General features: G+C 36.8%; 2 protein-coding genes across 5 annotated transcripts in view; one reads left to right on the forward strand and one right to left on the reverse strand.

Moving 5' to 3' along the window:
* Positions 1-385: 385 nt before the first annotated feature.
* On the forward strand, positions 386-6,342 carry pmpca (peptidase, mitochondrial processing subunit alpha). Its single transcript, XM_016542026.1, has 13 exons — positions 386-463; positions 791-987; positions 1,075-1,154; positions 1,280-1,362; positions 1,440-1,534; positions 2,249-2,349; positions 2,429-2,692; positions 3,986-4,078; positions 4,178-4,296; positions 4,382-4,472; positions 4,551-4,613; positions 5,504-5,648; positions 5,975-6,342. The coding sequence occupies exons 1-13, from the start codon at positions 417-419 to the stop codon at positions 6,142-6,144; spliced, it is 1,548 nt and encodes a 515-aa protein (XP_016397512.1). The 5' UTR covers positions 386-416; the 3' UTR covers positions 6,145-6,342.
* Positions 6,343-7,006: 664 nt separating this feature from the next.
* LOC107731045 (72 kDa inositol polyphosphate 5-phosphatase-like) overlaps positions 7,007-12,078 on the reverse strand; it is an 8,960-nt gene continuing 3,888 nt past the window's right edge. For all 4 annotated transcript variants that reach the window (XM_016542024.1, XM_016542022.1, XM_016542021.1 and 1 more), the window contains 9 exons: positions 11,706-11,829; positions 11,533-11,630; positions 11,324-11,448; positions 9,352-9,471; positions 9,092-9,196; positions 8,832-8,993; positions 8,597-8,712; positions 8,381-8,517; positions 7,007-8,139 (listed from right to left, as the gene is read on the reverse strand). In XM_016542024.1, the coding sequence (XP_016397510.1) occupies positions 8,004-8,139; positions 8,381-8,517; positions 8,597-8,712; positions 8,832-8,993; positions 9,092-9,196; positions 9,352-9,471; positions 11,324-11,448; positions 11,533-11,630; positions 11,706-11,829 (1,123 nt within the window). In that variant the 3' untranslated portion in view covers positions 7,007-8,003. The remainder of the gene's footprint in view (positions 8,140-8,380; positions 8,518-8,596; positions 8,713-8,831; positions 8,994-9,091; positions 9,197-9,351; positions 9,472-11,323; positions 11,449-11,532; positions 11,631-11,705; positions 11,830-12,078) is intronic.

Here is a 12,078-nt window from a genome sequence, read left to right on the forward strand (position 1 = left end):
GAGTGATATCGGTTAAATAAAATATCTCCTTTTGAAGTGGACTTTGAGCTTTGTAACTTTGCAGATCTTTTTTATGCTCAAACAGCAACATTACAGACTAACTAAAGTTGAAAAAGTGAAAAAGCATAATAGGACCCCTTTAAGGCTAGATGGCATACTGCATACTGGGCATGCGCACATCAATATAGCGTATTTTTTCTCACACTGTACAACAATAATTACTATTTTTGTATTATTGTAAGGGGTAGGTTTAGGGTTGGGGTAGGTGTAGACGTTAATAAAACACAATCTAATAGGTAGAAAATTAAATTTATTGTTAGCTTCCGGGTTTTTTGCCACAACCTTCGATCATGGCAACATAGAATAGGAAGTGTTTAATAATCATTTCCGGGCAACGCTCATGCTCAGAATCCAACATGGCTGCTCACATGTCAAGATTAATGGGCTGGAGCCGAGCGCAGAGGTTTGATCTAACGTTAATGTCATAATTATTCACGTATCGAAAGGAAGTGCGTTACATGTGTACAGCCGTAGCCGCATGTTTGCGCTGACTTTATAAAGTAATATATTATATATTCTCTGTCTACTTTGTCAAATCGTTTGTTATAGCGATAATGCACATGTGAGAAACTTCAAAATCTCGCGTGCTTTCCCTGTATTGACAGCAAATATTACAATCGCCAGTGTGGATATGTTATTATTATTGCTTATGGTTTAACTGTGTTGTCGTGTGTTTAATGTTGAGATACCTGTAGAAGCAGGCAGTACAGTCAGTGTATGATTACTGCAGGTTTGGCATCGCAGTCTGTAGGCAGTACAGCAGTGCGTATCCCAGTGTGTCCCTGTCCACACCGCTGCCCGGGATCCCCAAGCCTGTCTTTGCCTCTGTGGACGGCCATGAGAAATACGAGACTAAAATCACCACCTTAGAAAACGGACTCAAAGTTGCATCTCGGAACAAATTTGGTCAATTCTGTACAGTTGGAAGTGAGTACAAAGCGTAGCATGTACTGTGTTTGATTCAAATGAGCTGAACCAGATACTGAGGGTTTTATTTAATCTGCTTGTTTTTAGTTCTAGTAAACTCAGGCTCACGTCATGAAGCAAAATATCCCAGCGGAATTGCACACTTTTTGGAAAAGCTTTCCTTTTCTGTAAGTCTGTTAATGTTCATGAGTTGGATTGCATGAATTGTTCTACTTTTTTTTTTCTACTGACACAGTTTTTCTGATTTAAATGCACTAAACTAATCTGAGTCTGATTGGTTCTTCGATTTAAGTCCACAGCCCAGTTTGAAAGTAAAGATGAGATTCTTCTAACACTTGAGAAGCATGGAGGCATATGTGACTGCCAAACATCCAGGTCTGAGACTTTTATTTTCTTTTTTATTTATTCTTTTCTGTTTACCTCGTTTATTTATTTATTTCTGTCATTTACAGGGACACAACAATGTATGCGGTTTCAGCTGAAGTGAAGGGTCTGGATACTGTAGTGAACCTTCTGTCAGATGCGGTTCTACAGCCCCGTTTATTAGGTGAGCATCTGAAACACAACTGATTCATTGAATCTTTAATGAATCTTTGAAACAGTTAAAGATATATGACAGGTCAAAATTTTTGAATAATTAAAATTGTAATGTATGATGCTTAAGAAATGTTTGTTATTATCAGTGTTAAAAGCAGTTTTGCTGCTGTATAATATATTTGTGGAAACCATGATATGCTACTATTCAAAAGTTTGGGGTAAGTGAGAGAGAGAAAAAAGTTGAAGTTAATACTTCAGCAAGGACTCATTAAAATGATCAAAAGTGAGAGTAAAGACTTTTATAATGTTACAAAAGATTTCTATTTCAAATAAATGCTGTTCTGTTTACTCAACGTTCTATTAATCAAAGAATGCTGAAAAAATATCAGTTTTCATAAAAAATATTAAGCAGCACAAGTGTTATTCAACATAATAATAAGTGACCATGATAAATGACCATGATAATAATAAGAACCATTATTATTAACGGAGTACCAATAATAACTGAGCAGCAAATCATATTAGAATGATTTCTGAAGGATCATGTGACACTGAAGACTGGAGTAATGGCTGCTGAAAATTCAGCTTTGACATAACAGGAATAAATAACATTTTAATTATATATTTTTAATCAAATGCTGCCTTGGTTAGCATAAGAGTCTTCAAAAAACTTTACAAAATGATTATATTTTTGACTGGTATTGTATGTAACTTATGTCTTCAGATGAGGAGATTGAGATGACCAGAATGGCTGTTCGGTTTGAGTTGGAGGATCTGAACATGAGACCTGACCCGGAGCCTTTACTAACAGAAATGATTCATGCTGTGAGTATGACTTTATACTTTGCTGTAGGTTATTGAAATGAGCTTCTAAGTCTTATTTGATGGTCTCTTCGATATTTAGGCCGCATACAGGGGCAACACGGTGGGCCTGCCTCGCTTCTGCCCTCCTGAAAATGTTGAGAAGATCGACAGGAAGCTGCTTCATAAGTACCTACAGAGCTATTACTGTCCGCAGCGCATGGTGCTGGCTGGGGTTGGGATTGAACACGAGCAGCTTGTTCAGTGTGCCAGGAAGTATCTCCTAAATGTTAAACCAGTATGGAGCACGAGCACACCTGCCAACGTCGACAAGTCTGTAGCACAATACACGGGTGGCATTGTTAAGGTGAGCGAATTTATAAGACCAGCAAACATCATTTGTAGGGCTGGGTTTTGACACAAATTTTACGATTCGATTCTCATTCACAAGCTTGCGATTCGATTCGATTCAATATCGATTATTTTGGATAAATATCAGCTATAGTACGTGCCAAATTTTCTCAAGGAAAATAAATCTATCAACTAAAGCTGTAAAATATACATGAGAGTCAGTTGGTACTACATTACTATAATATTAAAAGGTTAAAATTGAGTTGTAGGCTAATATACAACTGCTAAAATTACACTTAATTAAGTTTTTAAAATAATAGTTACAATTGCATAATAATACTTCTACCTACTTCTTTTTGAAAAAAAAAAAACATTTAAATGGTGGCTGTCATAAAAACTTGATGGATTTATTCAAACATAAATTAAACATTGAAGAACAGTAAAAATTATAATGAATATGTTATATGGTGCATATATTTAGCAAAATGCCCCTCTCTACAGTTTATTTCTGATTAATGAGTTTATGGTCACCACATATGTTTTTCTGAGGTAAATGTGACGTTACGTGACACATTGTTTATAAGCCGTTATATTGGCGTCTTTGCGCGGAGGAAACACTGATTGAGCGATTACATGAGACAGGATATGGATTGTAAAGTTGTACTTTCTTTTAACTTACCTTCGGATGTTTAGTCATGTTTATTTTGTGCTGAAACTGGTATTAATGTGGAGGAGATGATCAGTTCACATCTGTTGATCGAGGCGCTACAGCGATCTGTCACTCCACATTAAACAGCGCCAAAATTACATTTATTGTTTGAATACTGCAATACAATGCAGAATTTGAAATCTGAGACTTTGTTTCATATTAAAAGTACCAAAGCAAAATGCTTATTGCGATTTATTGGATGGGAAGTGCCCTTCAACATTCCGTCCATTAATTGAAAACAGGCTAGACCAGGGCTGCCCAAACTCGGTCCTGGAGGGCCGGTGTCCTGAAGAGTTTAGCTCCAACCCCAATTAAACACACCTGAACCAGCTAATCAAGCTCTTACTAGGCATACTAGAAACTTAAAGGCAGGTGTGTTGAGGCAAGTTGGAGCTAAACTCTGCAGGACACCGGCCCTCCAGGACCGAGTTTGGACAGCCCTGGGCTAGACTAATCGATTCTTTTAAGAGGATTTAAGAGTCGATATCATTCTGTAAAAATGAGAATCGATTAAAATCGAGATATCGATATTTCTTACCAAGCCCTAATCATTTGGTAGATTCCTAAATGACTTCAGCTAAGCTGCTTGTCTCATGTCAGATGGTGAAGGACATGTCAGATGTGAGTTTGGGTCCGACACCCATCCCTGAACTAACGCACATCATGATTGGGCTGGAGAGCTGCTCCTTTTTGGTTTGTTACACATATCAGTCAGTCAAATCAGTTCAATTTCACACTTGCTGAAAATGGTTATGTGCTGACGCAAGTCTTGTTTTTTTTTGTGATGTATAGGAGGATGACTTCATCCCCTTTGCGGTCCTCAATATGATGATGGGAGGTGGAGGATCCTTCTCTGCCGGAGGGCCCGGAAAAGGCATGTTCACCCGTCTCTACCTTAATGTGCTCAACAGGTGTGGCATCATCTCTTCATACTCCGAAATGCCACTGTAATTAATGTAGTGAACAGTTTTCAGCAATTTGTTGTTGTTTGTACAGGCATCACTGGATGTACAATGCTACTTCGTACCACCACAGCTATGAAGATAGTGGTCTGCTGTGTATCCATGCAAGTGCAGACCCTAGACAGGTACTGTAGTTAGGTTTATGTTGTAAATATGACTACCATGCACTGCATTATTTTAAACCATTTATTTATTTATTTTAGGTGCGAGAAATGGTGGAGATCATAACAAGGGAGTTTATTCAGATGGCTGGGACAGCAGGAGAAGTAAGACCTTCCTTTTGTTACTGACCCTCGTCACATTTCTGGGGTTATCAGAAGTGAAGTTGTCATATAGTTGGGTCAACTTCTATAGTGATGAATGGAAACTACAACATGCATTTTTTGAGTTCCCATTTGCTCCCAAAGCAAAACATACAAAAAGGGTTTCTGCAGATCTTAAAAAGTCTTAATTCGCCCTTCCACAAATTAAGGCCTTAAAAAGGTCTTAAATCTGAGGAAAAAGTATGAAATTTATAAAGTCATGGCATTAAATGTTGCATGCATATCTAACTCTTTTTGCCTTGTTTCCAATCTAAACGTCTTTAAATCAAATTACAATTACTTGATGTAAATTTACCATGCAAGAAATTGAGCAAAATAAGTTTGATTAAAACAAGAACAAACGGGGCATGAAATCCTGTTTTGCTGTTGAATTTGGCTGATTTTTCTGAGCCCACTGGCAGATATTTATTTATTTTAAACATAAATTCATTTAATTTAGATATTTGCACTAGAAAACAAGACTGAAATACTGAGCAAGAACCTCTCTTTTTTGCAAGATGTGATCATAAGGAAAGGTAAAAGTTATTTCTATATTCGAGTGGTTGCGAGCAGAGCTATTCAAGCCTTTATAAAACCTGCAGAAACACTGTGAAATCCACCATAGGATTTCCATGACTTTCCAATAGAGGAAAACGATATCAAGAGCTTGATTAGTGTTCAGAACACAGATAGATGTCAAATTTTAATGTGTATTACATTTTTAAAAATGACAAATGTTCTAGATTTACAATGTTAATAACTGATCACACGTCATCGCAGTCTGTGAAAAGGTTGCGTTTGTTACTCATAGTGAATTTGTTGCGTTCATAACCTGAAATCTCTCACTTGTGCAGATGGAGCTAGAGAGAGCCAAGACACAACTGAAATCCATGCTCATGATGAACCTGGAGTCACGACCGGTCATCTTTGAAGATGTAGGTCGACAAGTACTTGCCACAGGCAAGAGGAAGCTGCCACATGAGCTGTGTGAGCTCATCAGTAAGTATTGATGCTACTGCAGAGTATAAAGCCTATATGAAAGCATAATTTAGCGTGTAAATGTATGTTTTTAACATTCACAAAATACTTAATACACAATCGTTTAAAAATGAGCAAATCAGCATATTAGAATGATTTCTAAATGTTCATGTGACACTGAAGACTGGAGTGTAATGACTGTACATATTTAACTTAATAATTGCATTACTTGTCTTGAATATGTTATATCAGTATCATGCCATTCACTAGATCTTTCTTGGAGACGTCTGTTTGCTAAAAAATATCAATTAACAGACTCTTTTTCGCTCCACTTTTCTTTGTTTTAGGTAATGTTACAGCCAGTGACATCAAGAGAGTTACAATGAAAATGCTGCGTAGTAAGCCTGCTGTAGCAGCGCTGGGAGATCTATCAGAGCTGCCCTTGTACGAGGACATTCAGGCCGCTCTCTCTAGTAAAGACGGACGTCTGCCTCGCATATACCGCCTGTTCCGATAGGGGACAGACAGCTGGCACCATCTAGGGGCAAATATGAGGACTGACCCAACAAATACTATTCTCGACTGGAATTTAAGTGCAATGTTTAGGACTGTGGTTGCGTTTCATCTATAAAGTGTTTAAAACGTGACTTTAAAGCGATAGTTCACCCAAAAAGTCTGTCATTATTTACTCACCCTCATGTCATTTCAAAACTGTAGGACTTTCTACTGTGGAACATAGCATGTAATGACATGAGGGTGCGTAAATGACCATTTTCATATTTGGGTGGAGAATTCTTTTAAATTTGAAATGCTGGGGTGATGACAGAGTTTAGTTTTACACACCAATGCATTATTTTGCATGATTTTGTTGAACTCACCATGTGTTTAACATAAATGAATGTGCTAATTTCACATTTCTATCTTAATTGGCTCAATTAGTGCATTTTTCTATGCCATTTGTTCACATTTTTGCATTGTCATTCATAGGCTGTGCTTTTGTGTAAAACTGGCCAAACCTTGATATATAAAAAAAAAAACAGAATGACACAGACTTATCTACCACTTAGCCTAGCAGTGAAAACAGTGTATATGAATAACCCCTTTTCTCTTGCTAAATCACTGTTAACATGAACCTCCGATCACTAATCAAGAATTGTTTTTTCATGTCTGTTTAGCCGTTTGTGTTGGATTAACCTACAAAAATATATTTATTCCCTTGTACTTCATCAGTACAAGTTTACTGTTATATATTTCCATTGCTATTAAGATGACTATGGTTGAATCTGTCATGAGCAAAAAATGTTACGTTCCCTTAAAAAAAATAAAAGTTTGATCCTTTGTATTATTTTTTTCATGTACAATTTGAATATTGAGAAACAGGTTCCTTGGTTTGTTTGAATCCCAAAACATATTTGGTTCAAACTGTGTAACTGAAACAAACTCATAAGACATAACACTTCAGGTATGAGTTTTTATATTACTTTACATAGTAAACAAACATAACAGTTTTAAACCGCAGAATGTATTAGAAAGTCACTGAGGCAGTCATGAGAGAGATTGCAGGCACTTTCAGTACAAATAGAACTGAAATGCATGATTTACTATTACACCAGTCACTGAGATCCATGCGCAAGCAATACCAATACTATGGTCGTTCCTGCTCCCATACATATATCACACTTGACATCAAGTAAGCTGAATTAAATTAGATATGTTAAGACAGTAAACAAGCATAGTCTGTGCCTCCTCACTTAAGATTCTGCACACAATTTAACCCAAGGTCAGCCTCTCTACATGATCCCACATTGATCTATCAATCCATAAATAAAAACAGCTGCTAACACAAATTCAACCTCATTTTGCTGGTAATGATGCTACAGTACAGTTCCCTTTTATAAAAGAGTACAACTGTTAGCACACTATTATGTAAAACTTCAAAAATGAGACCCAGGAGCCAATAAAATGAGCAGGATCAGCTACCTGGTACTGGTATGTGTTTACAGTATCAGTTAATGGTTTAACAAGGCCATGAAACACTATCATTTGAAACCATACACAGAACAGACCATTTTGGCTTGCAAGTTAAATACCAGAATATGAAATAATAAAAAAAATGAATTAGGAATAACGGATGTACAGTACAGTTAACTTCATTTACTTCGGTCAGTATAATTTATAGATTTATATAATATTTTATAGTTCCAATACTAGCTGCTAAACGTCCAGCAGAAGTCTTTTAGTCCCTGGACTGTGCACTTGACATCTGTAGTACTGAGTTATCCTTTGGTCTCGAAAGTCCAGCTTTCCAAGTCACTACCTTGGGTGTCTGAAATGATCCGTTTTAGCACCCTACGGCTCTCGCACGCTGGTCCCTGATCAGGATATGGTGCAAACCGTGCTGTTATTCTGGTTTTTCATGGCTGCCTCTCTCTCTTTCAGCTCCCTGGTGATTCTCCTACGGATTCCTTCTAGATACAGGCTCCTGTCAAACTGGCCAGCACCCAAAGGAATGCTGGGGAGGATAATACACTGATTTAGTGGTTTATCAAACCTACATGAAAGAAACATAAACAGACTTCAAAACAGTACATTATATTTTGTAAATTGATGAAAAGCTTGATGTTTGGAACAGCATGAGGGTGAGTAAATGTTGACAGAATTTTAATTTGATAGTCTTCAACTACTTTGCTAGATGACTACTAAATTAGTAGAAACAAGTACAAGTGTTAAAATCATCGTAAACAGATGCTTACTTATCTCTGCCTGGACGAAGTTTGACCTGAAACATGCCAATGACAGGCCGGTGATCTGATGTCTTAATGGACGAGCAAGATGTATACTTGACCACTTTAATGTCATCTGCTTGTCTGTTTCGATACAGAATCCGATCCTGTCAACAAATGAGGAAAAATCAACAACTGTACTAAAGGGTATATAGTGATGTACATGCAATTAGCAAAAAAGCTTACTGTATATGAGGGTGTTCTCTGCTTTGTGGTGGTGTCATAGACGTCACAACCAATGTCAAACTTGTACGTAGGAGGAAACTGAATAGCTGCTTCCTGAAACCCTTCAAAAATGGAACCTATAAATGCACAAACACAGATTCTTCCTGTTAAAAGTACAAAGAATTAATAATTTTTCTTGAAAGGAGCATAAATACTGTATAAATTGCACAGGACTGTAATTCTGCATCTAACTTGCCTTCTTTCATCTCTTTCAACAGTTGGTCATGTTGTAATAGTGGGCTCATATCTGCGCCCACACCCTGATTCAGAATGGCCTCCACCTCTCCTCTGGCTTTATTCAGGCGGAAGTTAAAATCTCCAAACCAGAAGACTTCATCAAAACGGGTTGTGACATCAGCTGAGAATAAACAAAGAATAAATAAAGAAATTTGCTCATTAACAAGAAAATACATGCACAATGAAATCTCTAAATATGACAAACGCAGAAACACTCACATGTGGAGCGGTAAGGGTTGGTATCAGGAAGGTTTCTAGGAAGTGCCAAAGCTTCCATGATTTTGTTGTAATCCAAGATCCTCTCATATACTTTAGAATCTCCAGCTGAAACAAATACAAAGATTGTTGGGTTGGGTTTATTTATAGTTGGGCATAAATGGAATGCCATAGTCATTATAAACATTCATTTAAATGGCTTTTATATAACTGGGTTGGTTGCCCATGGATTTCTTAAGATTTTCATGAAATATTCCACTTACAGGTGAAATGGGACGTAATAAAGAGGAAGGATGTCCCAAAGAAAGTGAAGCCGATACCCACAGCTCCTTTAGTCTTAATCTGAGAAATAATTCTGGTTGTGACTGTAGCATGTTCCACCTCTGTAGCAGCAGAAATAGACCACTTTATATTATATGATATTATATTATTCAAACGTTTGGGGTCTGTAGGATTAAAAAAAAAAAAAAATGAATAACTTATATTCAGCAAGGTAAATTAAAGAAATCAAACATTCATCAAAAGTGACAGTTAAGACTATATATTGTCACAAAATATCTATTTCAAATACCGGTAAATGCTGTTCCTTTGAACTGCTAATATCATTGATAATTCAACACTGACAACACTAAAGTTTCTTGAGCAGCAAATCAGCATAATAGAATGATTTCTGAAGGATCATGTGACACTGAAGACTGGAGTAATGCAGGGCTCCAAACAAAAAAATCGAGTAAGGAGCCATTGGCTCCTATAAGAAAAAATTTTAGGTGCCAAATTATTTTTTTAGGTGCCACAGAATAAACGTGTTTTATTTATTTTATTATTATTTTTTAACATTTAAATCATACTTTCAAGTGATTATGTCTCATCTTTTCTTGAATTTATCAGCATTTTAATCGATCTTGTAGATGACCTGGGAACTAAGGTTCACTTAAAGTGGGAATTAAACGTCTTTTCCAACTTGAAATATATAGTCACAAAGAATTGTTCATGACACAGAATCTGTACCAATGTCATGGACCATAAGCATCACTTGACCACTGAGTGTAGTTTGGGCTCCTCCTCGGTGCATGCTATAAGTGTTGTCATACGTCTTTCACACATTCAGTCTGTTTTTCTTCATTAGTAAAATGCAATTTTGTAGGAGGAGTTGAATCATGTAACAGGTTAAGTAAAAATATTAACATCCAATAGCACATAAATATAGCAAAATGCTCTTCTTTATAGTTATTTTTCTAGCTGACTGATGAGCTTATGGACACCGAATGGTTATTCGGAGGTAAATGTATAATTATGTTGCAATGTTTACAAGCTTTACACGTTTTCCACAGTTTGAAACATTGAATGAGCTTTTACATGAGACATTTCAGTAAGTTGTACTGTAGTCTCTCTTACAAAATAGGCTACATTTTGATGTTAATTCATGTTCATTATGTACTACAGTAGTAAACAGAAAGATATAATGGGTTCACTTGTCGCTTGAACTGAGGCGCTAAAGCGATCACGCCTGCCGCATTAAAGAGCGGCAAAACTGTATTTGAATTTTGTTACGAATTTGGCATAATTTTAAAGCTGATACTTTGTTTATTAAAAAGTAACAAAGCATTTTGCGATTAATGGACGTTGTGCACGAAATAGACTCTGTTTTCCCACACTTTTACTTGCACGTCTCCGTCATTTCGATCTCTCTCGCACTGCACAACTGAGCTGCGTTTAACAGGTGCGTCAGCGCTGCTGTTCAGCAGAGATAAGGACTGTTTGAAACTCTTTTTTCCACTAAAACTTTGATGCGCAATGTGCATCGTCTCAGTTTAATACGTGAACATAGCAAATGATGCGATCGCAAAACAATCAGGCAAAAAGGCATTACATGCAAATTTTTAAGAAATAGCATGTAAATATATATAGTCGCCAGTGGCGACCTCAGAAAAAACTCGCAAAATTAATATTTTTAGTCGCAGTCTGGAGCCCTGTAATGACTGCTGAAAATTCAGCTTTCCCACCACAAGAATAAATTACATTTTAAAATACATTAAAATAGAAAACAGTTATTTTAAATTTTAGTAATCTTTCACAACATTGCTGTTTTATTGTATTTTTGATCAAATAAATGCAGCCTCAATGAGCATAAGAAACTTCTTTCAAAACATTAAAAAATCTTACTGACCTCAAACTTTTGAATGGTAGTGCATAACATATATCATATTAATTTCAAGAAAAAAAAACAAGCTTTACCTGAACAGAACCATATGAGATCTCTCCTGACAAATATAGTGAGATAGAGAACGCCATGGGCTGCTGCATACAGCATCACGTAATATGGCCCAAGAGTTTCCTGCAGGCGGATCTCCCACTCCCTCCTGTGGAAAACATGAAGAGTAAATGTGCTGAGTATCAGAAGAAGACAAAATAAAAAAGCTGTGAAAAGCAATGGAATATCTTACCTATCCGGACACCCTTCCTGAACTCCTATGACATAGACGTCCTGTGCAAAGTCTGTGTCGGTTGGGAGCAGCAGATCATCTAGGTTGTATGGAAGACCCTGAGACCAAGAGTGAAAGCTTATGCTACTGCTGCTATGCACTTAAACAAACAAAATGACAGTATTGTTCCACACCTTCTCTCCCTGCATGTTCCATGTGGCGACGTAGATACCGAGCCGTCTCTCTGGGAAGTAGCGGTCTAGCTCTTCTGCCCCCAGCAAGGCACTGTTACCCAAAACACTGCCCTCCAGAAAGCTCCTAAAACCATAAGCAAGTACATTTTCAGGAAAACAATAAATAAGAAAAAAAGATTTGAGAAATGCTCCTTCTAGCATCTGTCACATAATGTATTCTTATAAGCAAGCAAATAACTGCATTATTTCATGAAGACAGAACAATTTTAAACTAAAGATGAGTTTACCCAAATGTTTTGATATGTGTGTGTGTGTGTGTGTGTGTGTGTGTGTGTATGTATATATATATATATATATATATATATATAATTAT

The sequence above is a fragment of the Sinocyclocheilus rhinocerous genome, unplaced genomic scaffold, assembly GCF_001515625.1.
Source record: "Sinocyclocheilus rhinocerous isolate Xijiao unplaced genomic scaffold, SAMN03320098_v1.1 scaffold157, whole genome shotgun sequence".
NCBI classification, from domain to species: domain Eukaryota; kingdom Metazoa; phylum Chordata; class Actinopteri; order Cypriniformes; family Cyprinidae; genus Sinocyclocheilus; species Sinocyclocheilus rhinocerous.